The sequence below is a fragment of the Peromyscus leucopus genome, chromosome 1 (assembly GCF_004664715.2).
Source record: "Peromyscus leucopus breed LL Stock chromosome 1, UCI_PerLeu_2.1, whole genome shotgun sequence".
In the NCBI taxonomy this organism is placed as follows: Eukaryota; Metazoa; Chordata; class Mammalia; order Rodentia; family Cricetidae; genus Peromyscus; species Peromyscus leucopus.
This window is the reverse complement of record NC_051063.1, coordinates 12,619,884-12,637,953: the sequence shown is the minus strand read 5'-3', so window position 1 is coordinate 12,637,953 and position 18,070 is coordinate 12,619,884. Positions and strand designations below refer to the sequence as shown.

The 18,070-nt window shown below is 40.3% G+C and overlaps 1 protein-coding gene across 2 annotated transcripts in view; it reads left to right on the top strand.

Annotated features, from left to right (window-relative positions):
• The window catches only part of Rorb (RAR related orphan receptor B), a 183,437-nt gene that overhangs the window by 125,636 nt on the left and 39,731 nt on the right, over positions 1–18,070 (top strand). For both annotated transcript variants that reach the window (XM_028874901.2, XM_028874899.2), the window contains exons 2-4: positions 2,210–2,295; positions 6,101–6,242; positions 12,113–12,514. In XM_028874901.2, the coding sequence (XP_028730734.1) occupies positions 2,210–2,295; positions 6,101–6,242; positions 12,113–12,514 (630 nt within the window). The remainder of the gene's footprint in view (positions 1–2,209; positions 2,296–6,100; positions 6,243–12,112; positions 12,515–18,070) is intronic.

The window sequence follows — 18,070 nt, the reverse complement described above, 5'->3', positions numbered from 1 at the left end:
GCAGATCTTTCTAGTGTGAATAATTTTAACAACTCTTTAGAGTACTATCAAACACAGGAATTCCTGCATTCTAAATAACCTACATGATGACAAAATCATCCTTCCAAAACATTATACATTCAGGTGCCTGTGAGATGCCACATAAAAGTGCATGTGTCCCAGTCCCACATCATACCATACTCGACAAATATCCCCGTTTCTGTTCCAAGGCCAAACCTAGCTCTCACGCATGCTAGACAAGGCTCAACCACCCAACCACATCCTCAGCTCCAGAGTCACCATTTCAGTCAGTCCTATCACTACCTCATTTCCAATTCTTCACCAGCTTCCACTTTTCTTATCTTTCAGCATTTAATCTCACTTCTGCCTCTGAACCATTTTCGAACTTGCTTCACCACCTCCCTTTGTCCAATGCCTTCTACACTGCCATTGCCTAAGTCTAGGTCAGGAATAGCTGTCATTGGTCTTCTGGTGTTCTCTGGTTAGCCTGCTAAGCTCTAAGGTTCTCCCTTCACATCTTACGTAGGGATTGGTTTGGAGGATTGAATTTAGGAATCTGCTCACACTGTGCAAGCACTCTAACATGGAGCTACAACCAGCCTTGTTTTCACCATTTATTCGCTCTTCCTTTTGTCCATTCCTTGTGACAAATAGGATCAGGTGAAAACTCCCCTGCCTAACTCTAGTGGCTCCAAAGTCTGGTGTCACACTTCTGTGTAGCCATATGACCCAAATTTCCCTTAGAGCCAATTGCTCTGTGTGATAGCCAGACACAGTCATACAAGACCTCTGACCTGTTTTCATTCAATGCCCCTTTCCTTTCTCCTCAGCCTAACCAAATTCCACACACTCTGTACAATGAGCTGTCTTCCTGATTAGAGCTGCAGTGATGTGGAGTAGTTGCGGTGATGCAGGTCCAGCGATAATTACCTTATCTTATGCTTGCTTTAGTCCCCTGGATAGCCATTCTTTTCCCACCACTGTGTCAGAACTAACATCCTATGACTAATAGATAAAACTCTTTTGGAATCTATTAATTTAGCAGATCACCAGCTTCCATCAACCCAGAAGCTCAGAATGTCATCAGACAACATCTGAGACCAAACCTGCCTTGATTTATGACTTCCTTTGTTCTGTAAAACTCTAAAATTTTATGAAACTCTTTCCACATTTCAACATGGAATATGGGATAACCTAAATCTATGACCTGGGCCATGGTCACTCAAATATGCCCCAAAATAAACTATCTTTTATATGCTTTTTAAAAAATGAAACCTCTTCATTCCCAGTGAAATTAAGTGCATGTTAACTTCCTATATAACTTTTTTTGACTTGTTCATTATTAACTTTTTATTAATGAGACTATCAAAATCATTACCATATCTTCTCCTGAGTCATGTCTCCATGTCCTTACAGACGTTTAAAGCATGCTCAGTTAATGTTTAGTGGTTATTAAAGTTATTTTCTCAGAGATGACCAGTCCATCCAGCCACACAACGTGTACAGTCACTATATACCAACACTCCAGTCTTGCTTTATTTAGCCACTTAAAATATTATTGAGATAAGGGCATGTAAAAAAAACTCCTAATGACTTCCTATTTAAAATGTAAAATAAGAAATATAAAGGCATGAGTTCACAGGATTTTTCTGTCATGATATTTTAAGGAAGACAAGTTTTAAAAGGAAAAAACAGTGAAAGCAGGAGAAAAGGTCTGGTCTCTAAACATGCATTGCAAGGGTGTGAACACAACCTTGGAAAAAGCAAAGAGTGATAAATAGATCTCTTTTCCTAACAGCCATTCTCAACATGTAGATCGTGACCCCTGTGGGGTCGAACAACCCTTTCACAGGGATCCCCTAAGACCACTGGAAAAACCTAGATATTCATACTACAATTCATAACAGTGGCAAAATTATAATTATGAAGTAGCAATAAAAATAATTTGGGGAGGGGTCACCGTAACATTAGGAATTGTATTAAAGGTTGAGAACCACTGCCTTAGAAGAAGGCTAGGAAGGCTATTCAATTAGTAATGATGACCCCAGGACATCACTCTCACCCAGCATCCTCTAACTGTCAGCATCTAACACAAACATCTTGGCAAAAACAGGTAAGTATGAACATAGAAACAAGAAAAATAAAAGAAGGCAATTACGGACATTCAAATTTTTTTGTTGTTTTGTTTGTTTGTTTTTTACTCTTTCAGCACAAATTGAAGTGATACCATGCAAAATTTGTGGCGATAAATCCTCTGGGATCCACTACGGAGTCATCACATGTGAAGGCTGCAAGGTAGGGACTTCCATATTGTGGTGGTATGTAAAGACTTTAAAGAAGACACAATGAGGGATGTTTGTGCCTGCTGCTGACAATAGCTGAGGAGATACCTCATAGGTTAAAAACACTAATTGCTCTTCCAGAGGGCCCAAGTTTACCTCCCAGCACCCACATAGTAGTTCACAATCATCTGTAACTCCAGGCCAAGGGTATCTGATGCTCTCTTCTGACCTCCTTGGGCACTGCACACACATGGTACACAGACATACATGCAGACAAAATACTCATACACTCAAAGTATCAAAATAGTAATAAAATTTTAAAAACACTGGAAACATTGGATGTTAGAAGTAGACTCTAGATCAGTCAAAATTCATCCTTGCCCAAATCTTAATTTTTCAATGAGTACCTGAAGTATAAACAAGATCTTCTTTGACATATGCCACTGATATAGATATGGAAAAGAAACGGGTCAAGGGCACAGGTTGTTTCACATTCTGTCCAGTATTTGCTCAGAGAGACTCCATCAACCCAATGGCAAACTCATTCCTGTGAGTAAGGTGTTTGGAAAATAGAGGGCTAAGGGAATAGCAGCTACCACAGACCTAAGCTGAGATAATCAAAATTTGAAAATTAAGAGGAAGGTTTTTAAAGTAATCTGAAAGAAGGGAAGAGTGAGAATAGCAAGGGGCATTCAAAATAGTTCTACAATGAGTTTTCAAGGGATTGGCAGAACCAGAACAAAACTCAAATGCCATATGCAGGGGGCATGGTGGATGGTGGCAATGTCATTGGCAATATGCAGGCAAGGTGAATCACTTATTTGAGTTCAGTAATCTGAGAAAGATGTGGCATAGTCATAGACTCTATGATTCAATCATAATCTTAAGAGATTTTAAATGTAAACAGGATAAAACAGATTATAAAATTTTAAAATTAATGGTGCCTTCACAAGTTCAAAAAATGAAGTACTTTGGATTGGAAAAGTAGAGAATAAAATAAAAAGAAATGAGTGAAAATAATATCATAGAAGAAAAATCAGGATAGTAGAATAGTCTGGAATGGAGATGATCAGTTATATCCTTAGGCAAAGCTGACAAGATAGCCCTTTATTATATTCCTCTACAAAGCTAGAATTAAGAATTATGTATCATCCACTATCATGCCACTTTTTATCCCATCAATAAGAAGCAATAAAGCAAATAAGAAGTTGGCTGTTTCTTAGACCCTCCGTAAGTAAGTTATTTTCTCTGGGTAGGCAAACAAATACTTTTTGTCATCAACATTAGTAAGTTTGTAATGAGAACTCTTTCTGGTGAAGGCATTTCTCCAGGCTTGTTCTGCAGGTTTAAGAGTTCTAGTTTAGTTTATAACATATCCACTGAAGTTGTTCATGTATGAATGCTGTATGCTCATTATTTCATCATATAAGGCATTTGGAAAATGTTGGACTTCAAACTGCAGAGATACATTCATTTTAAGAAGCAGTTTTAAGCCATAAGCTCTTAAATATTGGATAAGCATAACCCAACATGTCAACAGCAGGAACAGTGGTTGAACTCCCATCATCTTTTTAATCCACTGTCAAAGAAATTATGCAGTCACTAGGAAGCATATTCTGAGGTTTTTGTCAAACTGGCTACACATCACATGACTTTTATTTATTTCATGAAAAAAAAACCCACATGTATAAATATGCTACAAGTTTCTCCAGTAGAAATCCCATTCAAAATCAGATGTCAATGTCAGCACATTCAGCTATCAACCTCTTTGAGTTTTTATAACAATGCTCTGGAGTCAACATACACAACCATTTGAAAACATCAATTGAGCTCACAAACTTATTCAGTTCCTACTCATTCAGTAAAATGTGATGATACAGAATCTATTTTTCATGCCAAAAATCTCACTTGCAATAATGAGCAACAGATAAGCAAGAAATGACTCATAATTAATGTCAAATTGGCTGTAAATTGGGGCTTGTGGCTGTGACTTCAGAATGTCTTCCCTGCCAACTCTTTTACTAAGTGGCACTCCAGTATCCAAAGATAAAAATCCATGCGATTCTTCCTTAAGATGTAACTTCCAAAGCATCTCTAATCAGCACCAGGACACTGTAATGATGCTTCCTCACAGCTTTCTTGGTATATAAAAGAGGCATTTCAGCCCCTGGGGACTGTTTCCAGAATCCAATAAGACTGAAACCATGGAGCCCTATTGTGCAATCACTAGTGTAGTGAACAAACACCACATATGAAGATGTAGAGGTGAAAGTAGTCCTTCCTGAGTGGATCTGTGCTTAAACCACAAGATCAACTGGGAATATCTCTCCAGGGCGTCATTGGTCACACAACCATTCTAAGGTTCCTTTTGGCCAGCAAAGCCTCTCCATCGTGCCAAACTAAGACATACCGAAATCCAAGGCAAAACCAAAATCAACAATATCAATCCTTTCTTTAAAGTTTTAAGAATCTTCACACTGATATTGATTTTTAACACTTTATTGAAATATCCCCCTTTCCTAATCGCCTCTATTTTTATTGAACCATAAATTTCATATCCAAGTTGGTCTTCTTGCATGCTTTATTTTAGCCAGCCCTGCTCCATTCTCCTGGGGAAACATAGGTGTTTGAAAAAACTTAGGGTCTCTACTTCAGGCCTCTTGGAGGTTTTTCACTTCCAAAAGACAAAGCTGAAAGCTATCTTTCCTTGTGTTTCTTTTTAATATTTCTGTTTAGACCATCATTTCGCTGATGGCACTTTTCACTTTCATTGGTCCGCTGTAGGCAAACAGTGATTGGGGAAACTGGTTACCTGGGGGGATGAACAGAGAATGGTAACTTCCATGACTCTGGGGAAAATGCTTATTTTCCTTATTATGTTTTCTTTATAAGGAAACTAAGGGAGGTTGGTATCCAAAGAATTAAAAAATAAAAATAAACCCAGCTACAGACTTCAAGGGGCAGTGTGCAGTCAGTTGCAGCTCTTTTCCACCAGAAAAGTCCAAACCTACCTGAAATAAGAACTCTTATATCCTATAACCAAAAAGCAGGCATTTGTTTGTTGCCTGCTTTATATCGAAGAAGTTGTATTTAGTACTTCTTTGACTCAAAATGTGATTTATGATAAGATGCACCATGGGTTTCAGAAACAATTTTCTGCCCAATGTGATGATGCATAATCCCAGCACTAGGAAGGCAGAGGCAGGCAGATCTCTGTGAGTTCGAAGCCGATCTGGTATACAAATCCAGTTCTAGGGCAGCCAGAAATACCAGAGTTGCATGGTGAGGCTTTGCCTCAAAAAAAGAAAAATTAACACTTTCTGGACAATTTGATTTTTTTTTTCAGATTTGGAAAAATACATTTTAGAACGTGGGGGAAAATGGAGCTGATGCTGAGCCCACACTCCTTGATGCTGTGCCTCCTACCAAAACACACACCCTTAGTTCAAACCCAGGCCCACGTCTCCATCATACTTTGTCCTGCTTGGTTTAATAGTGACATGTCTCCTTGATGTTCCTTCCCTGTTGTTCCTTTGGGGCAAACCTTTATTCTCTTCAAAGAAATTCTTTCAGTAAATATTGAATGAATGAATGAGCAAATGAATGAATGAATGAACAATTGAAGAAAGATACCATCACATGTTCATAAATATGCACATACATTCTGCTCAGAAGCACCTATAAGCTCTCCGAGAAGCAGTTGAAAACTTTTGAAAGGTTAAATTCAGCTATACTTGGGGTGGAAAGTCTATCAGTGTATATGCTAATGTTGCCCTTTCTCTGAGTCTCCTGCCCTCACTTTCTCTTGTCCTCCCTAGGGATTCTTCAGGAGGAGCCAGCAGAACAATGCCTCTTACTCCTGCCCAAGGCAGAGAAACTGTTTGATTGACAGGACCAACAGGAACCGCTGCCAGCACTGCCGGCTGCAGAAGTGTCTTGCCCTAGGAATGTCCAGAGATGGTAAGCCTCTGCCTTCCTGGTTCTTAGCAGTTTCAAATGGATGCTTGGCTAGAGGCTATTCCAGCCACTGAAAGAGTTTTAACTGTGGGAATTGGGGATATGAAGAAAAGACGACCAGAGCACTGGTCGTGAATTAAGAAGTGAAGCAGGAACATATCAAATGTAGAATTGCCTGAGAAATAAGAAAAAGGAAGGTGGGGGCGGGGGGGGGTGCAGAGCAGCCAGCACTATCTAGGTTAAGTGAAGACCAGGTAAGGCTAGATAGTAAATGACTACCTGGCCACATTTTCTGGGAAAGAGGGCTTTTCTGGGATGTGAGATTTTTCAGGACTAAAGTCAGAAAGCCTTAGGTGAGGAGAAGCCATTCATCCACCAGAGCTATCTGATGTACACAGTTACTTAGCGTATGGGATACCAGGAGAAGAATACACTTTCAAGGAGAATGAGACAGACCATTGGCTGTTCATAAATACCCAGTGAGAGACCTGGGCTATTCTGATCCATGATGAAGAGTGCAAATGCATTCAGGGGTCCTGTATTTCCACTCAAACTATGGAGTGTCTGTGCTTCTCCTCCACACACAACCAATTGCTTGGATTCATGATACAAGGTGAAAAATTCAAGCATGGTCAATAAATAATTTTACCTCGTCTTTCTTTCATTCTTAGTCATTCATACACATTCTTATACTATGAATGGTGGCCCCAGCTTTCTTGTAGCCCTATAGTGTGTTATAAATGACTTTGTATCCTGAACAAATCCCACTAGCATCAGGGCTGATGGGGATTTATCTGTCCCAGTAAGTGATGGTAGTATATGGTACTCAATAACCCTAAAGTTCTACAGCTGTGGTTTTTCACCTTGTCTAATCAGGACATGAGAATGAGCAATACAATATCTCCTACCACTTTTCAATTATCCTTCCCATTTACTGACTCAACAAATCCTGGCACAGTGTTTTAGCAGTAGTATAGGAGCCAGGGTAAGATGTCCTCACATCTCCCTCAGTGATATACTTTGGTACAGGCATTTGCTGTCTGCCACTTATGTCTGGCTCTCACTTCACCACATCAGGTCACTGGAACATCATGGCTTCTGGTAAATAGATGCCTTACTATTCACATCATTGACTTCCTATCCTTTGAGTAGGTACCACATATCTTGAATCTTCTCCTTCCTAATGTATATTCGCCTTGTTTGTTTGTTATTTTGATTGGTTGGTTGCTTATAGTCCAAATCTATTGTCCAGGCTGGCTTCAAACTCACTGTGTAGACAAGGATGGTCTTCCTGCCTCATCCTCCCAATAGGGATAATAGGCATGTGCCCCTATGCTTGACTTCTGCTTTTCTGTTAACTGGGCTCTACAAATCAATCCTCAGATTGTAGAGAAATGTTTGACATAAATATGAAGATATTGGACCACATCTCCCCAAAATTAAGAAGCCTAATATTTACCAGGCAAAAATCTAGAAGGTGAAAAATTAATTTAATTTATAATATTTAAGTATCAAGTATGTTCCCATAGATGTCATACCCCTATGAAAACAGTGGTAATGCCCTGTGTACAGACAAGCTTCACAGGAAAGTGTTTTGTATCCCGAACTGGGTCATGCGACACATGTCACTTAATGATTTAAATTTCAATTCAAAGTCAACATACAGACCTTTAGTCATACTTCTTTGTTGAAAGTGCTCAATAGTCAGTGACATACTACCATAGTGGAAGAAGCATCTAAAGTTTTTCTAAGGACTGGATGATATGAGACAGAATTTGAAATGAGTATATTGAATCAGACTTTTCCTACAAAGTTTAGATCCCTAAAGGTGATGGCTCATCTCCAATGCTGAAAGAGTTAAACTAGGGCAAGTTTCACTAATGGGAAGCAGGTAGAAACCCAGAGACTTGGAGACAGTAAGACACAACAATTTCCAAATGACCCCAGAGTCACAGGTGATGGGTACACAGCTGGAGTCCCCAAAAGAACTGTTCAGTTCTCATGCAGCAGGAAGTATAACTCTTTGATAGAGCAGTGACTTTTAATTTCTAGTCACCCTGAGAACTCCTGTTCTACTTAGAATCCCACACTGTAAACAAAAGTGATGTGATTTCTGACCCTCCTACATAGAAGTTTTCTTTGCTAGTGTGGGATTGAAATGAGGGTTAAGCATGTATTGTGTATTGATGATGTCATCCTGAGTATTTGTAAATCACATGCAGTGTATACAGAATCATACCGGCTTTCTTAAGACATGGCAATTTAACAAGAATCTGTCTCTATACTCAAGCGAATGTCATTAGCAGAATAAATCAGGTTTGAGAGAGGCAAATGGTTAAAATATGTGCTGTGCTCACCCTTGAGGGGTAATAAGAAGCATGCAAATACTTAAAAATATAACAGTAGATGGCCTTTGTTAAAGTGGAACTTTGAATACATCGCGGTGTCTGCAGATAATAGCCAGGAAATATTTCTATGTCAGAGAAGTTTAGTAGGTGTATTTTCTTGGTGTACAGTACAGTTTGCCCCGGAGTACATCGCCAGCTTTATTACAGGAGAGGACATAAAACTGAAACACTTTTCTGAAATAAATGGAAAACTTGTCCTGGAGTAGCTTTGTAGTCATTGTCTATAAAGTCTTTGATTTAAGACAAAGCCTGAGAATTCCAAACTCTAGTCTCTTTAAGTTGCCTCTTTCTAGATATTCCAATTGCTCTGTCACCTGACAAGTCAGCCTCGTACAAAAGATGTACATTTTTCTGTCGAATCGTCAGATGATTACAGCAGAGCCCTTGGCAACATACTTTTCCAACATCATTAGCCCTAATTACTAGGACTATAGTTAACAGCACATGGAGGCATGCTTTGGCTGCTGGTCTGTCTGTGACCCTGCTGATGGTGGATGGCCTTGCTTGGGTAATATAGAAGTGGCCTGAATCAGCTTTGCATACCCTATTGTTCAGCAATCTAGTTCAGGCATGTCCTTGCCATGGTGAGGTGCCCAATCAAACAGGCCCTTTTCAGGTCTCTGCTTGCAACAGATTTGTCAATAACCCATTGACCTCTGCAGGTCATGTGACTGGGAGTCCAGGGTTGGGCAGCATGCCTGCACAGAATGAAAGGGAATTGGGAATAGACGTAGAGAACATGAAAGGACGCAGGTAAAAGGAATTGGGGTCATTAACACAATCACTCTGCCTCAAAACACACAGAAATCTAAACTGAGGGTTAAATGGCAAGTGTGTTTAAAAGGCAGTTCTGATCCCAGGGAGAAAACTGGCTCACTCATGATTTTTAATTCCTATGATTTAAACCTGTAAATTTTAATTCAGTAAAATTTAAACCTGTAAAAAATTAATTCCTACAATTTAAACCTATTCTATAAAGTTACTATAAAATTGTAATCTTATGCAATAAACTAAGTTCTTGTATTGAGAAGACTATAGCTGTCTTCTATAAGAGCCATCTGAGCTGACACAAACACAAAGGTCGGCAATAGGGTAGATGAATACCATGTTCTTGGGATGCAGTCCTCCTGAGTCAATGTTTAATATTATTTAATTTCCCTTATAAAAATGGCATTTTCTGCCAGGCCGTAGTGACACACACCTTTAATCCCAGCACTCAGGAGGCAGAGCCATACAGATCTCTGTGAGTTCGAGGCCAGCCTGGTCTACAGAGTGAGATCCAGTACAGGCACCAAACTACACAGAGAAACCCTGTCTCAAAAAAAAATGGCATTTTTCTCTAGAGAACAATATGTAAATTATTTTCCATGACACAATATAAAAGTACAAGGAAAAGTTTCCCTAACCATTCTGTAGCATTCTGCCCATGGTCAAGTGGAAATACCACCACACTCCAAAAACAAATTCTGAAAAGTAGAGTCTAATAACAGCTGTGTCTACATAGAAAGTTAAACACAATCCAATGATCTAAACCAATTGGAGACCCAGTAAAAGCAACAACTGAGAGGGAAAAAGAGAGTTTGCTAGTAGTTAATTAGATTGTTTCTCTTCATTGAGAAAAACTACAGGATAATTACTACTTCATCTTCCTACTTAGGCAGCATTGAAAAGCCAGGGGACAGGAATTTTCTTTTAGAAAGATTAAGGAGTAAAAAGAATGAGGGAGAGATTGTGGGTGTTAAAGTCCAGCCAGTCAGGGCCTCAATCTGGCAGGCAAGAAAGGAGAAAACATGCCACTATACCTAGGAGTATCTGAAGACTCCTGTCAGTCTGCACATCCTGTTAATCACACGTCACATTTCTCAGTAATCAGGGCTGGGAAGTGGGGTTTCCATTTTGAACAACCCACACTCAGATAAGATCGGGCAGCATCAGTCCCAATGCAGGGGTTAGATGAATTTGGATGAATGCTGCAGGGAGTGAATGGCAGCATCCTCACAAGTGCAGGCCTCCTCTGTGGACCCTCTGAGCTGGAGAGACTGTAAGCACTTCCTTTGTGGCAGTTTTTAGAAAATAAAAAAACTCCAGCCCTAACAACTGAATCTTGATCTGTTTCTACACCCATCTGCCTCCTTTCTATCCCTTCTGAGGTCCTGACATCAACAAACCATGGGGAAACTGGCACCACCACCAAAGAAAAGAAATCATAAACTCAGATGAGCATCTCCAAGACTACCACAGTCCCCATCATTAGCATGAAGCGCAGAATGCAAAATGACTTGAACCAGGCAGCCCAGCACCCAACATGACCACGTGCTAAAAGAGCGGTTGGAGAGAGGTTGATGGCTTGTGAAAAAGAAGTCACTATCCCTAACAGTTCCAAAGGCTGTGCTCCACAAGTCAGGAAGCTGTGCATGGGGGTGAAAGCCTCTTTATATTATTCCCAGACACTCATGGAGCTTCTCCCTCGGTTTCCCTCAAAATGCCTGAGGATTGGGCTGCAAGAAATGGGCAAAATAAACCTTAGAGCTGGGATGATAAGCAAAGTTGCTCCTGCTGGTCCAGTGCATACAAATGCTGCCATCCAAAGGTTCTGATTATTTGCTCCAAAATCCAAAATGGTGGCAACTGGTGAAGTTTTCACACCCCTGAATTCTTGTTCTTACCAATAAAATATGTCCCAAACTGAAACAATAGGTTGTTTTTCTTAAGGAGCTGGCAATCTTAATGATAGGGAAGAAAGTCAGTATTGATTATGGAGGCCATTTTAATAGCAGGAAACTTTTGCTAGTCTTGTGAGGTATGTTGTTTTGGTTTGCACATGCTATTCACAAACAGGGAGGGGCGGGGGGAATGAATACCTCTTCCAATTTCTTGGCCGTGACAAATAATACACATTTTTACATGTCTTCCTAAGTTACTGTTGCTGTTTGGATATTGAATGTCACCAAAATATATTCACATATATTAAGGATGGTACTATTGAGAGGTTATAGAACTTTTCAAGGGTGGGGCCTAGAGAGAGGCCTTGGGTCATTAGAGCGTGTCCCTCCGAAGGAAATACTGGAACCTCAGCCCCTTCCTTTTCCTCTCTTTTGCTTGCTTGAGTTGAATTGCTCTACTACACCTTCTCCAACACGGTATCCTGCTGTGCCACTGACACAAAAGCCATTGATACTGTGAGCCAAAAATAAACCTTTTCTACTTTTACGTTGATCGTCTCAGTTACCAGTTACAGTGTCAGAAATCTGACAATACACATTTCATTACTCTGATGCAAACCAACCCATCCTCCGAATAGAATCTTTCCCTAAAGGTGAAATGTAAATGAGTGAAGCCCTGCCTTGGAACAGTAGGGATTTGTCTATATGATACTCAAGGGACAACTACCCATGTCCCTTCGAGTGAAATGGCTAAAGCTAATGGTAACCACACTGCTGTCTATTTCTCTTCTCTCCATCCCAGCTGTAAAGTTCGGGAGGATGTCCAAGAAGCAGCGGGACAGCCTGTATGCTGAGGTGCAGAAGCACCAGCAGCGGCTGCAGGAGCAGCGGCAGCAGCAGAGCGGAGAGGCAGAGGCCCTGGCCAGGGTGTACAGCAGCAGCATCAGTAATGGCCTCAGCAACCTGAACACCGAGACCGGCGGCACCTACGCCAACGGGCACGTCATTGACTTGCCGAAATCCGAGGGATATTACAACATAGATTCTGGTCAGCCATCTCCCGATCAGTCAGGACTGGACATGACTGGAATCAAACAGATAAAGCAAGAACCTATCTATGACCTCACATCCGTACCCAACTTGTTTACCTATAGCTCTTTCAACAATGGGCAGTTAGCTCCGGGGATAACCATGACTGAGATCGGTAAGTCTTCTTCTGAGTGTGAGTCTTCTCTGAGTTTTATTTCTGGAAGGTCTCCCTTGAAGGTGCCTTAGTCCTATTTAGTAAGGTCATCTTCACAGCCCTAAATTAAATTGTCTGAAAACCTGGTTTCTACTGAGAAAATGAAATTGGTTTATACTCTAACAATTGTCGCTATCTCCTTGTGCCATAAAAGTTATATTGAATGAAGGAAGAAGGAAGAAATAGAAATATACTATCTATAAGGGAAGAACGGGTATTCTCGGGTCAATTTGGATTCTTATAGAAGGGAAAATGTTGGTGGGAGCAAGGACATTTCCTAGCTTTCCAAGATAATGCTATTCAAAGGGAAGTGGACACAGTATGGAGTAATACAATGAATGGTTCTCAAAGATTGTTGGTGATATGCCATAAACACAGAGTACCCCAGCTGTTCTCTTTATGAAGGTGCAGCAGGCAGTCCAGAAGATAGCTATGGATTTTGTGAATCTAAATTCAAGAATCTGACATGGAGATTCTGGGGAAAGAGCTCATAAACAATGACATAAGTGTAATTCCCAGAATCCCTGTTTTTAAAGACATGGTACCCCACTTACAATCTCAGCACAGAGGAGGTAGACAAGGAAGACTTTTGGGTGTGTTGGCCAGCCAGCCTAGATTGCCTGAGCTCTAGGCCAGAGAGCCTATCTCAAAATAACAAAGTGGGCAGCTCCTGAGAAGCAACAGCCAAGGTTGTCCCACATACATGTCTATACAAATGTGGGCATACACACATGTGCATGTACACACATGAATTCTATATGGGATTCTGAATCACAGCAATGATGACTATGGTCTTGGAGGCTATGCAGTACACAGTAACAAGTTAATCAGGGACATCTTTCAGCTATAATGACTTTTGACCTCTTAGGGCATAATCTCAGGGGTGCCCCATCTCAGGCAAGCCCTCTTCTGACCTACTGTAATTTTGTTTCACCCTGTTAAACTCAACAGTCTAAGGAATGTTTAATGGGTTAATCTCATTAATGAACTGCCATTAAAATTGCGGCAGACTCTCTTAATAAATTTCCCTCCTAGGTAGCAGAGCTACATGTCCACCTCACCATGGGAAAGCTAGAGCAAAAGCAGAAATGACTGCCTCCAGGCTAAGAGATAGGCAACCTGAGTTCGAATCCTGGCTCTGTAGATTACAATGTAGAGCAAGTTCCTTGATCCCAGATCTCTAATCTTTGAAAAGGACAAAGCACAGTTTTAGGTCACGGGGATATCATAAGAAGCACAACATGAGACAGGTGCTAAGTCTCTGCTATACTTTTATAAGCCCTGGCTTAGTTGCCATCAAATAAGTGCCTGGAGCCCACAACTGTTTTCATTTGAATTTTCTGTGAACATACAAGGAAATCTGTGGCTGTGATCTAGGCTGCCTATGGGACATGTGTTTGAGGAAGAAGGAATGCCACACAATGATGAATCTGAGATGTTATTTCCCCTCTCCAGTGGTTCATCGTGGGGCAAGAAAATAATTTGTTGATATCCCAACCAAGAGGCACCAATAGCTGGACTCTGACTAGTCCACTATATTGCTATCTTTACCCGTGTCCTTGTTGTATCTGAGATACTTTGTAGACATTTCAATTTCATAAAAGTCTAAAGAGTAAAGAAAAAAAGGGTCCTATTTTACTGCAGAAACAGAGGCCTATAGAGGCCTAGCACAGTTCACTGCTTCAGAAGGGGTTCATGGTAACTCCATGACAGCCTAGGGTCAACTTCAGGAAGTCTGATTCCAGGGTCCTGTGCTCACCTGTTTAACTGCTGCTTGCTACATTCACCACTCATAGGGATGCCCTTTGTATACAGAGGCCCCCAATCTTTCCAAAGGAGTGTATCAAAACAAAGTAAGATACCACTTAATATCCAAGTTCTTGAGTGTGGTATTCATTTGGAACATACATTTAAATCCCAGTGAAAAGAAAGCTGGAAATTATTTAGCCATCTTTGACCTCATACACAAAAGGGAAGTTCTCACGGTTTATTTATGACTCAATAGAAATTATGATAAGAGAGCTGCAGACAAGACCACCGGCTCTGGGTTCCTGTGGACAATCACTTTCCCTTTCTGGCCTTCAGTCTACTTTCTTATGAGCCAATAGAAGAGAGACGGATAACTGCACATTTCATCAGGGGTTCCTGCAGAGCCACTGACACCCAAAGAGAACTTTTCATAATTATTTCAAGACATCACTAGTCTTTACAGATCTCTACATGTGCTCTAAAATTTCATCAGACTTTAAGGGTGAAATTAGAAGTGTCCTGCAAGTGCTCTCAAATGTAACAGACTCTTAAACCTACATATTGGCTCTGTTCTGATTTTGCTAAAACAGCAATGCCACCTAGTGGACACAAACCCATTCCATGTGCATGGATCTAGGTGTATGTGATTACAAGACCACAATAGGGTGATGGATGCCTTGTCTTAATGAGCTATCTAAAACTCACCATCCATGTCACTACAACACTACAACAGCATCGTTATGCAAGAAGGCAGCAGAAAATGGTTATGCACTTTGGGTTCACAGTCAAGCTGCAATCTTTTACTTGACGTCTATGAATCATAGCTCTATACCTGAAGCAGTAATAGTCATTAGGCTTATGCTTATGTGCTGTGTCAGGGGAACAAATGAGTTGATATTTATAACTTCTGAAGCTATTAATTGCCATTTCTAAGAATTATTGTTATCACAGTAAGATCAATATTGAGATTATTACATAAGATCTCTAGCTATTACAGGGAGCGCAATCACTTTTTATTAAGTACCCATTGTATTAAATGATACTCTCTCTTTAACTTTTATAGAAGTCTTGGTTTGACTGGTGAATAACTGTATACCCATTTTGCAGGAGAAAATATTGAGGCTTAGAGGTCACATTCTTAGTAAAGTCAGAGAACAAATTTGTATCCGAGTCTAAGTGTACTTTCTCCTGTCAAATGACAACCACTCAGAAGCTCATTGGCATTGCTACAGAAAAGCATGCTGGGCACTCGATGCCTGCTGGCATCATCCTAGGTGACACTACACGAAGTTCACAGGGTTTTCTGCTGACCTTTTGACTTTATTTGATCATTAGGTATAGGAACCACCTGGTTTGTGGCATGCTGTCACTGAAAAAGTCCTGTACAGACAAAAGATAAAATCTGAGTTAGACACATTGTAAATGAAGTCAAGGCTCTGGCACACTAAGAAATTTGTGAGCATTGCTTGTGGTTACTGGTTCTGACTGCTTCCTCTGGTTTCTGAGAGGGTAAGGGACATGTAGCCCTGCCATTGTGCTGAGATATGTCCTTATGAGTAGATCTTTCTTTTAAACCAAGTTTTAGATAAGCCTGTGTTCAACAAGGTCTCAGAGCTTTTAAATTTTTAGTAAAAATTTATTTATGAACTACAGAATAACATTTGAACAACTGCATAGAAATCAAGTCAATTATATATGTCATCAATATCAGGAGTAGGACCAAACCAGGTCCATCCTTCTCCAGGGATGCCAGAGGAGCTCACATTTCCTGGGATAAGGACTCTGATGATAATAGCTTCTATTTAGAGGGAAATGTGAAAATCTTTACACAAATTTCAGTCAACATAAGGCTCATCCCCTGATTCAGGTCAATTGTGAGGAAGCTTCTTGATGAGGTTAAGGGTCAGAAACAGGAGTTTGTTTTCCAAGGCACAGAGTTAGTAAAGCTTAATTCTAACTTAAACAACTCATTTGGATATCATAGACTTCCAGGCATGCTTTGAAGAATTTTCTTTTGCAATATTCCAGTCACTGGAAGCGAGCAAAATGTGGTTTCTACCCTCACCATCTAAGTGACAGGTGTCAAAAGAAATCGTGTCAATCCAGAAAAGAATAGACTGGCCATCAGCAGCAAGGCACCGGCCTGGCATGCAGAAGACCCTCAGTTCAATGCCAGCATGCTAAACTAAGTAACTTAATTTTTTAAATTGTCATGGAATTTAAGTCCTAAGTGATCCTGGACATGAAGGTCTGGGGGATGGTGAATATCAGTTACACTTCCTATCATGAGACTTTTTTGTTCTCAGAATTTTGAGGCTAAAAAGCAAAATACAGTTAAGTGAACAGAAACAACAAAGAATATTTCAGAAATATATCCCTGGGCTTTTCAAACTCCCAAGAGAAAAAGAAGCCATGAAATAAGAAGAGGCTGGAAGTCAACCACAAATTAATATTTAGGCCTCAGTATTGACAGGGCTTGGCTGGGTATTTACTTCAAGCTGGCATGATGGATGTGTTTTGTCTCTGGGAATAAAATTTTGTGTGGTTGGTGATAGAGAAAGGAAGCTAGGCAAAGGATTCTCAGCAAGTGAGCAGAAAAAATAAAAATGTAACCATTGGCTTTTGCTTACCACCACAGCTCTCCAATGCTCAGGGGATGCTGCAGGGATTGTACTCTCAATAAAGGTCATTTAAGCTGAAAGATGATTGACAAGGTATTTAAAAGGTTCCAGACAAGACAATTCAAGGAACCAAATAACATTTTTTAAAGGTGAAAGAAAGAAGAATGAATATATATGCATAATATGCATATGAATATATATGTATATAGGTCCTTAAATTAGTTGTAATGCTAAGAGGCACAGTGTGCCTTCCATACCTATCACCTGGGTCTGGTATTTTGCTGAGGAATTTCCTTCCAGATATAGACAAGGGAGTGTGGACTCACTGGTCTCATTGTTCCTATATAGTGTTAACATGGATTTATTCTCATATTCCTTTTGTGTTCTATTCATGGAATCTGGAGTTTTAAGTAACAAACACAGAAATAAACCTCATTTTGGCTGTGTCTATTACATAACCGAGTATGAATAGAGGAGACTACATGAGGAGATGGGCCTAAAGTGACCTAGTCTCTGTAATGTATGGCTTCATGCTGCTAAAGCTACAGAGACATTTGAAGGATATTGCTCAGGGTGCTTTATTTTGCAAAATTTTTTATACATCTGAGTAGATGCTATGGACTTAAAGCAGCTCCTTTTAATGGTATGGAATTCTATAAGTAAGTATTTTGTAACTGCTATTATTTCACTTCCTGTGGGGGCATGATACAGAGAATACAAGCTGCAGCTTGAGGAGTACCTATGTCCTCTGGTACCACCTGTACAAGCACAAGTAATATTCAATTTTCAGTAACAGTCTACTGGGTCGTAAACTCCAATAGGAGACTAAATCTAAGAGGAAAGCATTCAAATGTTCTGCAAAAAGGAAAATCCAGGCAGCCTTGATTTATCCTTTTTTGGCTTGAAGGTCTATCTTGTAAACATCTCCTAACCCCCTCTCAAGCTCACTCCAGCCACAGAGTCTGCAGGCATTTAGAGCAATCACAGGTCCGCCTACTATCCATGTGGGCTTGTTCCAAATGTTCAGCTTTATGAGGCTCAGTCTCCCATTCTGAAAAGTAAGGCAACTGGACAAAATGACCTCAGAGGACGGTGGTTTTCTCACCTTCCGGAGAGCTTTGGCAATGCGCACAGACAACCCTTGTTT